Genomic DNA, 14,345 nt, shown 5'->3' on the forward strand with positions numbered 1-14,345 from the left:
AAGAGAGTCAGTGCGATTTCAAAATTTGATCTGGAGTAGTTAACAAAATGCAATATTTCCCATCTGCTTGACATCTCGAGACTACAAAAATGCTTGTATTGCCCCCATTGTGTTTCTGATGATTGCTCACAAACCTCTTCCAACTCAAAGATGTATAAAGTGAGAGATGAAGTCGGCTATGGCTGATAATATAATTGAATGATGTATGTAGCATCTGACTTTCTGTTCATCATGTTTTATATAAGCTGATATAATACAGGTTTTATATATTTTCCTCATGAGTTTTCATTTCGCTTGTGTATTATTCTTACTCTATAGACTTAAAGTAATAAATAGTCATTCAAAATTTGAAGTTCAAATCAGCAATTACAATTTTTTATTTCATGTAAAAAAAACCTCAAGCCTGCTTGTCTTACTGGCATAGTTTGGATAGGATTCACAACAAAAGCACTGTATGGTACAGAACACTTTATGCATGCTGACACCTTAAATCTTGTACATTTGCACTTGCAATGAATCAAGACAATATTCTGCATTCCAAGTCTGCCCTAAAACATCAGGTACAGCACAGTGATGCTGGCAACTCAATGCCACTGTTTCAAGTTTCAGTTGATCTATTAGGGCTTTTAAAAAAGATCTACCTGTACGCTTGGATTGCTGAGAGAGTGAAATTTTCAAGCACAACATTGTGCTTCTTATAATTCTAGTACTCTGTGCTTTTACACAAACTATATATGAGAAAGGTTAAGTAGTGAAAGCGAAATATTGTGCCTGCGCAGTTTTTAAGTAGCAATTATTTGTAGATGAAAGCAAGAATGCACTAGATTGGAATTCATCTCTGTGGTTCCGCATTTATGCATCATCTCCTCCACATAGAGACAGCAGTGCCCTCTGGTAATCTCCTTTAGTCTCATCCTAGGCCAGAAAGAAAAGAGGTTACAGTTAACATTGTTGTATCCCAAGTAAGAAAGTTAAATTCATATTATATCAGCTAACAATATCTTTTATTTGGTCAGCTGGATATCCAACATAGAGAAATCCGTTACTGTGCATAAGAATCTCCAAACCAAATATTGAGAGCTCCACACATGGTATCAGTTTAGTATGGAGAGAGCACTCTCTCCCCCCAGAGGGATGCACCCAATTTACGTAATTCCATAGAATTTAGGTGCAATTTGGCAAGATTCAAGGATGGAGGAGTGTGGACTGGGTACTGCTGGAGTTTAACCAGCTAATCCCACATAGCGCACAATTGCAAAGCATTGGTAAACCTCCTGCTGCTTGTTCAGCTGAGTTCTCGCTTTTCAGTTATCTGGAGCCTAACAGGATGACTCTCAAACCCCAGGAATTGGTCTTCTCTTCCAAACTGGCTTGTCCATCACAAACAGTGTCTTGGAATACTGCAGAACTGTCTGGCTAAGGTAACAGACTACCAAAACCACCAGAGAGGAGTAACTTGAATCCAATTTTCTTTGTCAAGTGCGACTTACACTTAAAACACATGCTACCTGCAGTTTAAGACTCAAATATTACTTATTCGTCCAAGACTGTTTATAGCAGACAGATAGCCAGAGACAATATCTACAGCTTAGGTTTGTAATTGGGTGTTGAGGTTGGGGGGAATAATGGTTTCATTTATAGGTCAAAATGATTAGATATTTCATCTATTATTAAATGCAAAAACACAGCAGATAATGAAGACTGTTTGGAGTGACAGACTGATATAAAACAGTTACTTACAGCAATTGCTGAATGAAGAGATTTGCCGTGTTTCTTTTTGAATTCTCTCCTGATTTGGAATAGGTCAACCTCACAACGAGACACCATGATCCGAGTGAGAAGCTTCTCTTTTGTTCCTTTGCCCTAAAATGGCTCAAGTCTGTTAGTCTTCATTCAATGAGATAAGGATACATATTTTGTGCTAAAGTTATAAAATAGTACTCTACCTTCATTGCTTCGATCAGTTTATCAGCAAAATACTTGTGTTTGCTTTGGATGCACTGCACTGTAGGGAGATATGACAATAAGACCATTATCAGAAATATTCCAATTGTAGGACAAATAAATTGATAGAATTGAAATTATGAATTTTTTAAATTAAGAAATCCTTTCCTCAGATATACTGCTTTTGAATTTATAGTCAATCAACCTTGACAATTGGTAATACATTAATTTCCTTTTATGTGCTTTCCACTTGAAATTGATCTCATCCTTCCAGAACCCTATCCTACCATTTCCTATTGCAATAGCAGAGTGTTTCTACAATGAATCCAGCAACCTGGCCCCAACTAGCCTTTCTGCTAACCTGATCCAGTTATTAATTACTCTATGCATAAAGAAATGCTTTCTAATATCTGTACTCAAATTGCTCTATGCAACTCTGAACCTTTGCTTCTTGTGCTGCCTTGGCGTATCTGAAAGTAATCTTTTGGGAATATTTGCTCAATCCCATTTAAAATCTTATATACTAATAAAAAAAGTCAATATCATCAGAAGAGAGATGAAGTATAACAGAACCCACTTACCCAAATCCATCAATCCATCCGACAAATCTCCATTAGCAGATTTTTTGATAGTCTCAGTGATTTCCATGGGGCTGTAGGTCCTGTATCGAGTAAACACTAATCCAGAGGGAAAAAAAACAGTTCAAAATCATTCCAATATAACTAGAATATAAAACAGGCGGATCGAAAAACTTCACGGCTGTTCGGGGACATTGCTGTGCACAATTGGATGCTGCGTTTGCTTACAAAATAGTCACTACACTTTACACCAGTAAATCGTATGAAGTGCTTTGAAACTACCTCCTGTCATGAAAGGCACTACATCAAATGCAAGTATTATTGTTATTAATTGTATAGTAGATCGCGTGTGATCTGTCTTAGAAATAAGCACTTGACTAGTTGGTCATCATGAACTTTATTTGAAGACTGTCACTAAATGTAACAGCAGTTCATATGAAATAACCTACATCGCAAGCACTGTCCACTTCAATAAAGTAATGCACTTGCTCATCTGGTTAATGAGATTTCCCCCTCTCCCCCAACTCCACTGCAATAAACCAATGCAGGAAGAAGACAAAGCCATTGGCTTATGAGTTTAGAATGGGGTTTCTACATTTAGAGAAATAACCACACAAAGAGAAGTCACTTTAGTACAAAAACAAATGCTAAAGTTATGCCTAGGTTTCATTTACACCCATAAAATGCTCAACACAAAACTCCCTGCTAAGTAGAAAGGCTAAAGACTAAATAGGAGACATTCACCAAGGGAGATTCCTTATTACCAATTTCATCCTTTCCTAGCAGCTTTGGAGAACATCATTTACCCACTGAGCACGACAGGAGCACTAATCTGTTAGGTAATCCTTACATGCAAGAATGTTTTGCTGTACATTTTCCACAGCTTTAAATATATTGGAGGATTTTCCAATGTGCCAGCCTATTGTTCCTCAATACTCAATGCATTGTACTAAATGTAAGCTTACTCCAAAGAAATCAAGTACCTACTCTTTCTCTAAGTATTTGGGTTTCATTCGAGACTTAAAAGAGAATGATTGCATCCGTCCTCACAAGCTGAATGTTTATGATGAAATGTAAACATTTTGCATTATTATTTGCCAAATAACACAAGAGTGTTAGTTTGAATGGAGAATGGGCCAGGACTGCTTGCAGAGGTTTTACAGGAGACCACGTTGGCCTCAGCCACTGTCTAACCTTTTTCGAGGTGTGGAGTGCTTCTCTCGGTCAAGATGCTAATCCACCTGGGAAAATCCTTTTCCTTTTTCGTAGTCATAGCATCGTGAAGATCCTGAGGAGAAACAAGCATGTGGAATCTGATCAACAAGCTTTCCTTGTTGTTCCAACTCCCCTCACTCCATTCTTCCCTCTCCTGAAGGAAGACTCATGCTGGGGTACAAATAATATGAATTATGTTGTCAAATCTGGTTCAAACAAATACAAGTCTGTGAATCTCTCAGTCTAAGATTGTTGAGTACTGTACTTCAATAAGTTTTGCTAATATTCGTTTTTTTTCCTTCCATTCATTTTGTTGGTGTAGTCGGTTTTAAGAGCGCTAGCACAGATGCTGAGAGTGACACAAAATAGCACAATGTAAATTGTTTTCCCAGCTGAGTACCTGCAAAGAAGGCACATACCTTTGCATCTCGGTCAATCTGTTCATAGTCTATCACGTTGCTGGGTTCACATCGGATGCCCTGCAGAGAGTAAGATCAACTGCAATGTAATGTATATAGTGGTATAATTTTAGATATAATAATAATCCTTGCATTTGATATAGCGCTTTTCACGTCGGGAGGACATCCCAAAGCGCTTCACAGAACACACTATAAAGTGAATTGACTGTATATTTGTGGGCGAATGCGGCAGCCAATTGCGCACAGCAATGTCCCACAAACAGTCGTAGATTGAAAATGACCAATTTATTAATATTTTTGGTTTTGGAGGGATTATTATTAGGCGTGTGGAGTAAGAAAACTGCCCAAGGTTTCACCCTGCCTGGAATTGAACTCAGATCTCTCGCTTGCAAAGCGAGTGCTCCAACCACTGAGCTACAGGACTCCACTCTGTACCCCAGGCTTATGTTGCAGCAAAGTACATCAGTAATGCCTCATTCGATTGCAATACTATTCTTATGTGCCTGTCACCTTGTTCTAGTTTGTTTTGTCCACAAAATATACAGTTAATTCACTTTACAGTATTTTTGTGAAGCGCTTTGAAACGTGATAAGGTGCTACATCAAATGCAAGGATTATTGTTATTATCATTTTGAACATCTTCGAACATAATTTGAACATTTTCTCTCTTGGCAATGCCTTCTACTACTTAGTGAGGCTGGTCTTCTATTTCCTTGCTTTTACAAAACAACGGGACAGAGACTAGAGTTCAGAAAAGGGCAGATGAACAACAACAACAAAATTACATTTATAGAGGGCCATTCACGTCGGGAGGACGTCCCAAGGCGCTGGACAGTCAGGGGTCAGGACCCTAGCATGGGGGAGGGGTGGGGTAGGGGTGAGGGAAGGCAGTGAGGTGGTAGGGCGACTGAAGGCACAATCGAAGAGGGTCTTGAGACCGGCCTTGAAGGAGGCAAGGGACGAAGTGAGGTGAAGGGAGTGTGGGATGGAGTTCCAGAGTGCGGGGGCAGAGAGGCTGAAAGCCCAGCCACCAATTAAATTGCGAAAGGTGCTATATAAATGTAATAATAACCTCTACATTTGAACTAGCCCTTATCATGTCTTCGAGACATCTCAAAGCGCCTCACAGAATATACTGTAAAGTCAATTGACTGCATATTTGTGGGCGAAACAAGCAGCCAATTGCGCACAAACAGTTGTGGATTGAGTGACCAATTTATTATTTTTTTTTGAAGAAATTATTACCCCAGGAAAAACGATACGCCAATCGACTAACAACCGGGTTTCTACTTACTGCTAGGTAAACGATGACACACACGTGGAGTAAGGAAACTTGCCCAACATTTCGCCCTGCTGGGAATCGAACCCAGGTCTCTCCTTTGTGAGGTGAGTGCTCTAACCACTGAGCTACAGGATTCCACGTATAGATTTTATAACTACATCGAACCCTAATTTGGTATCGTTATAAAATCTATCGTAGAGCATCAATCAAAATGCAAACAGCATTGTTTCACTGTGAAATATGCACTTCTTTGGGTCCAGTCCAACTGAACATTCCTCCTGAACTATTCAGTTTCGACTCATGAATAGCTTTCAGCTTCAGTGTAGCATGGTGCTGTCTAAATGTAGGGCATATTTGGGACCACTCAAACCTTCACCCAGAAGAGTTTTTTCACGCACTACAAGGCATTGGGATGACAGGTAATGAGCACAGTTTCATAGAACATTTACCACTTAGAACGGAGGCTATTTGGCCCATTGTATGTATCCGTTCTGGTACTGGCTCCTCCAATAAGATAACCACTCTCATCCCATTCTGTAGTTTCACAATATTGTTTAACATTAGTTTTTTCTGACAAATTTTAAATGCATTGATGTGTTAGGGGTGAAATGTATCACTCTAAGAGGGAACTCTGCACCATATTCTTTAAAAGATGATGACACACATGTGAATTTACAAAATCGCTGATATATTTGAGAATTTGTTAGAAACAATACCTTTACTAGAGCAAGCAAAAGCTCGCGGTAAAGACCAGAAGTATCTTTCTTAATGGAGTTGTCCAGATCATTCTTGTGAGCTGCACAGATAATGGTTATAAAATTGTAGAGTTTAATGTAAAGACAACGAAACATAATAGCCCGAAATGCAGCATCAATGGTATTCTACACAAAGTTAGAATAAAATTCTTTCAACCTGAAGTCAACTGCTTAAATGGCCTACCTAATCTTTTAACATATCACCTACAGTTGACTGCACATTCTATCCAAACTCTGTGCAAAGATATTTTCTATTCCTTCCCAACCCACCCCCCTCCCCCCAATTTATGATTTTCTTAAAATTATGTCTTCTCATTACTGACTCAACGACTGGTGGAAATTACCTATTACTACTTAAGCAATCGTAGCTCTTCATAATGTTAAAGACCACGATCATGGCAGCGCCATAACTTTCTCAGCTCCACTAAAAAAAATGTCCTTGCTTCTCAAACCTGCCTTCATGGTTGAAACCTCTGGTTACCAAGGTGCGATTCATGACAGAGGCAAAAACTGACTGAGAGATGGAGCCCATCAATTAGTGACACTTCTTTGAATATCCTCACCATTTAGCAGTACTAGTTAAAGTACTAGGAATCAGCCCTCTCCTCTCATGACTTACCTTCCTTGTATGTTTTTGTAATTCTATGAAGTTCCTCATTTGTCCGGGAGCAGAGTATTTCAGTGAGTGTGCTTTCAGTGGTTCCCAACCCCTGTAATCAGAAGCATTTATTTATTGGCATTACATTCTCAAGCAAAACATTGTTCCGCCATTTGCCTACAATAGTTTGCGTAGCAACAAGTTAGGGCTGGTATAACTAGAATCGCTACGCTTGACAGTATTTAACTGTGAATGGCTTAGGGCCATCTCATGTTTATGAGCCCTTTATCAAATGCAAAGATAATTGCGTGAGTCCATCCATATTACTATTCCAGTGCAGTTGTAACTAGTTGCCACTAGATGGCAAAATAAATTTCTCGAGCAATGTATCCGTGACAATCCACTCAGATTCCACTCAAGATAACAGAATGGGATATTTTGAATTAGCAGTGAACGAAACAAGGGTCCTGAAAAACAGTCAACCCAAGTCCTGAACAAATGCTATTCATCATAACAACTGAGCTGAAAGCCAGAATTTTTGAAGTGTATCGTCTCACTTTCTTGATTGAGTAAACGAACTGCCTGGAGTGCTCCTGATCTTATACGGATCAGGAAGGTCCCAGGTTCGTTCCTTGGTCGAGGTTAGCTGATCTTCACCAGGGTAGCAGGGCGGACATTGCAATTGTTCTCAGATTAAAAATCAGGATTCCTGCTCGTGAACACTGTCCTGTGACTACTGCTAGAAATGATATGTATATGCAAATAGTTTGTATGCAAACAAATTAGAGCAGGTATGACTCAATGTATTGTATTTTGCATAATTTACCAATCTCACTTTTGAAATGTAAGAAGTATTTTCCCCCTAATTCTCTCCTGATAATAATAGCACTGGCTCAATCTCGGTTCCAATTCCATGCATTCATGTCTGCCAGTGCCTCATCCAATTTGCCATGCTTCCTCTTTATGAGTGTGGCCAGACTGTGAGTGATGGTTATTTGACTATGGTCACACCACAACCATTTTTTAACGTGTCTTATTTTTAACACAGGTCTGATTTTACAAACCCAAACCTCTGGGCAACGGTGGGGGGAGGGATGGCAGGCAGGTTGGGTGTTGCTGTAAATACAGCATCCTGGAAAATGTCAAAAAGAGGAAATGAATACTTACAAAGACACCGAATAGACACCAAAACACTGCTTAAGTGTGGAATGGATCAAACACTCACCTTCATTGCCTGGTACAGTTCGTAAGCATCATACTTGGCTGGAGTTTTCAAGAGACCTAAAATAACATCTGCCAGGTCACCTTTGAGAGCAACCTTTAGTTTTTCATCCAGTTTCTGCAATAAGAAGGTGTTTCATCATCAACCCTTTACCCTCAGCACGGTGAATCAAATTAGACTTCCAGTTCCTAACAGCAATGGTTTTGGGGCAGGGAGCACATGTTATAAGATATTGGCTACTGCAATGTCCAGTATCTCCCCATCTTTGATGCTCTGATCTATCTAGAGAGTTGCCCAGGCAGAGCTGGTTTCTGTTTTCATACTTCCCCTCCAACGTTTGCCGCCAATTAAAACGAAAACCAAATTTACAATATTAAGTACACAAACCCCAAAAAGTCACTTTAGAAATAGGTTCAGCCTGTCAAGTGTAAAGCTGAAATGCAGAACTAATATTTGCTGCAGGATTTTTTTCTTGCATAAATACCGCAATGGCTGACACACCAATTTCACCTGAAAAGGATTATTCAGCACCATTTACAGTCGGTACATCAAATCCCTCTTGTCTGTTTACCAAAATTCTAAACCTCCCTGTGGTCCTGCACCATTTCGCTGCCACATTTTTCAGGGAATGAAATGGCCACAGTTTTATAAGAAAAAACAGGGTCTTTATGGATAATTTAGCTTCTACTTTGATCGCTGTTGAACAGACTTAATGTTTTTAAAACACTGAAAACTTCAAACCCTGTTGCACTCTCAGCTCACTCAGAAGCATGAAGGCGCAATCACCTTTTTGGTCTTCCTCTCATAAGCGAAGGCAATATCCTGCCGTTGGTCATTGCTCCGTTTTGTCAAAATGTTGATTATGGTTAGCTCATCAACACCTACAAAAACAAGTGTGAAACAGCAGACTCAGAGTAATATCAGGCAGGGCTGGAGCAACATGTCGCTCTGGGAGAGAGAATGAGAAACTATCCTCTGTCACACCTTCACATACAAGGAATATTTCTTCATACGTACAGTTACATTTATTACAGACCCAAAGCGCAGTTAAAAATATTTTGCAGTTATTCTAAAAGTTGATGTTCAGATAAATTCCCAAATCCCTACAACCTGCTTGCAGTGGAATAAATATTCAACCAAAATTGAAGCTTGTTCCCTTTCTATCAATCTCTAAGGCATGTCTTTACCTGCTCAGGCAGGCATTCTGAAGAAAGCTGACTCACCCTACAGCTACTAACCCTAAGCTCTTCAATTTCTTCCTTCTTCTCCTTAGTAACTGCTCGCTATTTCTTTAAATCCCACCTAAAATCCTATCTCTTCAATCCCTCCAATGGTCACCTTCCTTGCCCCGTTCTCTCCTCCCTTACTTGGCATCTGACCCCCATACTTATGATTTACTCCAAGACTTTACCACTATGCGAAGGGCATTATATAAGTGTAAATATATGCTGTTTACTTACCTTTGACTTCAATAGCAGTAGCCAAATCATCAGCATCTTTTGCTGCATCGAAGTTTCCGTAGGGTCTCACAGTGGCTCCCACCTGTGTCTGTAAATTAAAGACCATTTAGCTTACATGTTGCAGGGAAACAGATCAGTTACACAACTTCTGCCAAACAGACTTTTTTAAAAAACATTCCGAAATTTCCAATGAAACAAATCATTAACAAAAGGCAAAATACTGCAGATGCTGGAAATCTGAAATAAAATCAGAAATCGCTGGGAACACTCAGGAGGTCAGGCAGAATCTATGGAGAGAGGAAAGTGAGTTAACATTTCAGGTCGATGACCTGAAACAAACCATTCATGTAATTTAAAAATCACGCTGTGTTCTTCTGAAATTGGAAGAAGAGTGAAGGTTGCACCATGGCAACTACAAATATTTATCCAAGCCACACAAATCAAGTTGAAATGAACTGGGTAGAGGTTGAAAGGTGAATTACATACACAATTTTAGATACAGATAGGGAAGAGTGAGAAAAGACCCAGAGGCTCATCAAGTTTTCTTTTGGGAAAAGCTCTTCATTCCACCTCCCACACAATATTCACCTTCCTGGTGCTAGCCACTCTGAGTTATGAATAAAACATCATTGTGTGTTGTTCCTGTACATACATTAGCTGTAAAACAGCACACACTAATTTACCTTCAAAATTTGTACAGTCAGCAAACTAATGTTATAATATAATACTGATAATAGCGCTTCACAGAATATACTATAAAGTATATTGACTATATTTTGTGGGCGACACGCAGCAGCCAATTGTACCACAAACAGTCGTGGAGGATTGAGTGATCAAAATATTATTTTTTTAAGGGATTATTACCCCCAGAAAAGCGATCCGTCAATGGACTAACAACCGGGTTCCTATTTACTGCTAGGTGAACAGAGGCTTGTGGTGTAAGGAAACTTGCCCAACGTTTCACCCTGCCTGGGAATAATACTTGCGAGGCGAGTGCTCTAAGCACGAAGCTACAGGACTCCAATGTTATTCTGTCTTATTCTGATGTGTTTAATTAGCTCCAGAATGCTAAATCTATTATTTTGTGAGCTGGCAATCTTCAAGGTGGACTTTCTGCTGCTTTTCTTTTTTTCAATCTGCTCCTTAATGCTTCTATAGGCACAAATTCTGAGACACTGGCAGTTCTCTGGCACCTTATCTTGGTGATCATTCTTCATGTGTGACCTTGAACTACATGTGCATGATGTTTTACAGTGTGGTCACTACTGTTATTTTTCACATGGATTGTAGAAATAAGAGGAAGATGCCCTTGAAGGCTGGGGGAAAGAAATAGAAGAAAGGGGTGGGGTGGGGCAATAAATGGGAAAAGGGGAGAGGAATGTAACCAAATCTCATCAATCAGTCAAGAAAAACAACAAATGAAGTCATTGCTATTTATGAGTTTCTGTAAGAATTCTTGGGCGTGGATCCTGAGTGTGACCATCAGGCAGCCATGTGAATCACAGGCTATAAGTTGGCATTTTTTGCTGTACAATATTCCTGACTGTACTTTTCTAAATTAAAATAAAGTGAATTCTGGGACTTACCATTTCAGTCTATTTACATCTATAATCAACAAGATACTTACTTCCTCATAACCCAGACAGATCTCGGCCAGGACTTCGCGCACTTTTGCCATTTTGCCTAAAGAGCAGCTGAGGAGAAAAAGAAAGACATTAGTCCCCAAAGAGAGTGAGCAACATGGTATAAATCAGACTCGAGGCAACAGAGCAGCAGCCAAAAAATACAAACAAAGGGTTTAAATTTTATTGCACTGACTGAACTCTTCGGTAAATCATTCAAAAGTCTACTCTTGGACAAGCTTTCTCTCTCCTCCTCTCAGCCCCCCGCCCCCCTCGAGACATACATACATCATTAAGAGTTTCCTTCCTCTCAATGGAAAGGTTTTCTAAAGTGATTCTGAAGGGAAAGAATGAATCATTTTTTTTTAAAAAAACAGGAAATATGGACATGATTAGAAACACCTAAACTGCATTTCATTAAAATAAGAAGTCACATCTACATTGCCCATCAAAATCCTCATTTGCATAGTACAATTATTGGAGGTTACAATTAACCTATACTTAAATATTATATTGATCTATAAGACCAATTCTGTGCTTATTGCAGTTTACAAAAAGCAGCATCAATTAACTTCATGCATTTCTTTACTGAAGTGACTTTTAAAATTTGTATAAAACTTGCAAGTAATGGAGATTTTTCTGTTCACAAAATAAGTTAATTGCATAATTCCAGCTGTCTGACAAGTGCCAACCTAACATTTGAGTAAGTCAAGTAACATGTTAAAACCTGCGAGTGACGAAAACCAAACACTACCTAAACATTGAGCAAACACACCCCGTGACGGGGCTTGATTGGAATTTGGTTGTGGGTGCAAGCTTCCCAGAACCCAGCAAGACAACACCTTCTCAGTCAAATCCACAAAAAAAAATCCTAACAGAAAGATAGCACAGACTGATTAGCGTTGTCAATCTTTTTCATATCCCTGCAATGAGAAGGATATGACACACCCTCAGTATGTAACATCAATCTGCAGACAAGTCTGCATCACATTACTCTGGTAGAGGAATTTCTTATAAATGGGGTATTCTGTAAGGAAATGACAGTATGCCTGAAACAGAATTAGTACAAACTTTTGCATTTTATTTTAATATACTATTAAAAACGGTGTACGTTTTTAGGATTTGTGGCTGGAGGGGTGGGGCTCCACAGAATAGAGAGCATGTTTCTAATGAACCATAAAAAATTATAAATCCTTAAATTTGGAGACATGATTTGCTTTTAAGTATTCTGTCTTTTCCACGAACAATTTTGTGTTGGGCGATTTTAAAAGGTAAACGATTCTGCAGTTACTGGAATAGATTTAAGATGAAGGTGCCTACAAATTACACAGTCACTGCACGCAAAAGTATATTCTGTGGAGCGCTCTGAAACACTCTCCCTTAATGATATCAAATGCAAGGATTATGTCATTATTCTAAATTCAAACCCCTAGGAAGAAACAGTTATATAAAAAGTACACCCCAAATATGTCTCATTGACCATCACATAGGCACATGAGCTGCAAGCACATACTGAGCCATGCAATATAATTGTACACTATTCACATCAGGTTTTTTTGGTTCAAAGAATTCTCCTCCTCCACCCACACCCTCCCTGACATGTACAGTAACAAATCACTTTAATAGAAATGTGCTGAAGCATAAGTTTTCCATTCCAGACAATGTCCTCTCTGAACTCTGGCATAATCATTGGAAGGAATGAAGGGTGGGGAGAGAAGGAAAATACTGAAGTCACTATAATATTCTGAGATGCAAACTCAGTGATGTAGATTTGTGTGCAATTGCTTAGAAACAGATTTGAAAATCTTCTGAACAGTCTCCCAGCTTAGTACTAAACATATCCAGAGCAAGAAGCTCATAAATCAGTAAGATTACTGGTTTCAGTGTGGAAAACACTGAGATATATTATTTTAAAATGATACATTTCAGATTTATCATCACAGAATGGATCTCAATCTGATAATATAATACAGCACATTTTTAAACTTAACTTTGCCAGGAAAGTAACCATTTGTTCTGAGATGCGCAGTAATAGACTGCTTTAACTCTAAATATCTGCGTTAAAGGCAGGACTCAAGTTCATGTATTTTACAAAATCTGTTAACTGATTGGGAGAAGAAAAAAAAACACTCCAGAACTGGAAAACGTAACTGCTCTTACCTTGCTGCGTCCTCAGATGCTGAATACAGATTAACTCAGCTGGGAAAAAAAAACTCACTTCAGCTACAGGGTGGGGTTTTTAAACAGCAGTAGAAACTGGCCACATCAACAGTTCTCTTTCTCCACCCCTCTGCTGGAGAAGCCTGCGTGATGCATAGCAACCAATCCTGATAAGTTATTCCCCTAACATTGTGAAGATGGAAGAATGAATGACTAATAGCAGACTGAAAAAAAATCTTACAACCAGCTCACTTCTCTCACTTCAGATCGAAATCGTACCGTATAAAGTAGTAAAACATTTTGCAACCACAGATTTCAAGCGGAAACGAACCATAGAAATGTACAATAATAATAATCCTTGCATTTGATATAGCGCTTTTCACGTCTGGAGGGCGTCCCAAAGCGCTTCACAGAACACACTGTAAAGTGAATTGACTGTATATTTGCGGGCGAACGCGGCAGCCAATTGCGCATAGCAATGTCCCACAAACAGTCGTAGATTGAAAATGACCAATTTATTATTGTTTTTGGTTTTGGAGGGATTATTATTAGGCTCTGTGTGGAGTAAGGAAACTTGCCCAAGATTTCGCCCTTCCTGGAATTGAACTCAGGTCTCTCGCTTGCAAAGCGAGTGCTCTATCCACTGAGTTACAGGACTCCACACTGTAGATGGCCCATTTATTGCCTCAGTATTAATGCAAGTCGTTGTTGTTGTGTTTGCTTCTTCAAGAATACATCCATTCCTAATCCTAATTATCGTTTGATATTCAATAGTAAAAAAAACAAATCTAATCAATGTTATTTTGACTCCATTGCAAAGAATGGATGAACTTGAGACACAATTGTGGTCTTAAAATTAACCAACACACATTTTCAAAAATCTGTTTCTATCTTTCCTTTTCATTTATAAACACTCTGAGACGTTATCCTGTGAATGGCGTTATATAAATGCAAATTGTGATTATAACTTTCTCTAGATACTGGAGAAAGGATGGGTTGACGGATGAAGAAGCATGAAGTCAAAGCCAAGTAGTCTCTTGCTGCAGTAATATGCCACACCTTTCAGCCACAATGAGAAGAATGCTTCAAG

At 39.0% G+C, this 14,345-nt stretch overlaps 1 protein-coding gene across 1 annotated transcript; it reads right to left on the reverse strand.

The window, feature by feature from the left end:
- Positions 1 to 353: 353 nt before the first annotated feature.
- On the reverse strand, positions 354 to 13,404 carry LOC103187852 (annexin A2). The gene is made up of 13 exons (XM_007907532.2): positions 13,256 to 13,404; positions 11,101 to 11,167; positions 9,474 to 9,561; positions 8,800 to 8,894; positions 8,017 to 8,130; positions 6,813 to 6,903; positions 6,155 to 6,234; positions 4,157 to 4,216; positions 3,717 to 3,810; positions 2,526 to 2,621; positions 1,947 to 2,005; positions 1,741 to 1,863; positions 354 to 915 (listed from the first exon to the last, which is right to left on the reverse strand). The coding sequence occupies exons 2-13, from the start codon at positions 11,149 to 11,151 to the stop codon at positions 853 to 855; spliced, it is 1,014 nt and encodes a 337-aa protein (XP_007905723.1). The 5' UTR covers positions 11,152 to 11,167; positions 13,256 to 13,404; the 3' UTR covers positions 354 to 852.
- Positions 13,405 to 14,345: the final 941 nt, after the last annotated feature.

Source organism: Callorhinchus milii, unplaced genomic scaffold (genome assembly GCF_018977255.1).
Source record: "Callorhinchus milii isolate IMCB2004 unplaced genomic scaffold, IMCB_Cmil_1.0 Scaffold26, whole genome shotgun sequence".
Classification (NCBI taxonomy): domain Eukaryota; kingdom Metazoa; phylum Chordata; class Chondrichthyes; order Chimaeriformes; family Callorhinchidae; genus Callorhinchus; species Callorhinchus milii.

Coding starts and splice junctions, on each gene's coding strand:
- LOC103187852 (XM_007907532.2), bottom strand. CDS start 11,151: ATGGCAAAAGTGCGCGAAGTCCTGGCCGAGATCTGTCTGGGTTATGAG. Junction 6,235..6,812: donor TACAAAAACATACAAGGAAG/GTAAGTCATGAG, acceptor TTATCTGTGCAG/CTCACAAGAATGATCTGGAC. Junction 2,006..2,525: donor GGATGGATTGATGGATTTGG/GTAAGTGGGTTC, acceptor ATCTCCCTACAG/TGCAGTGCATCCAAAGCAAA.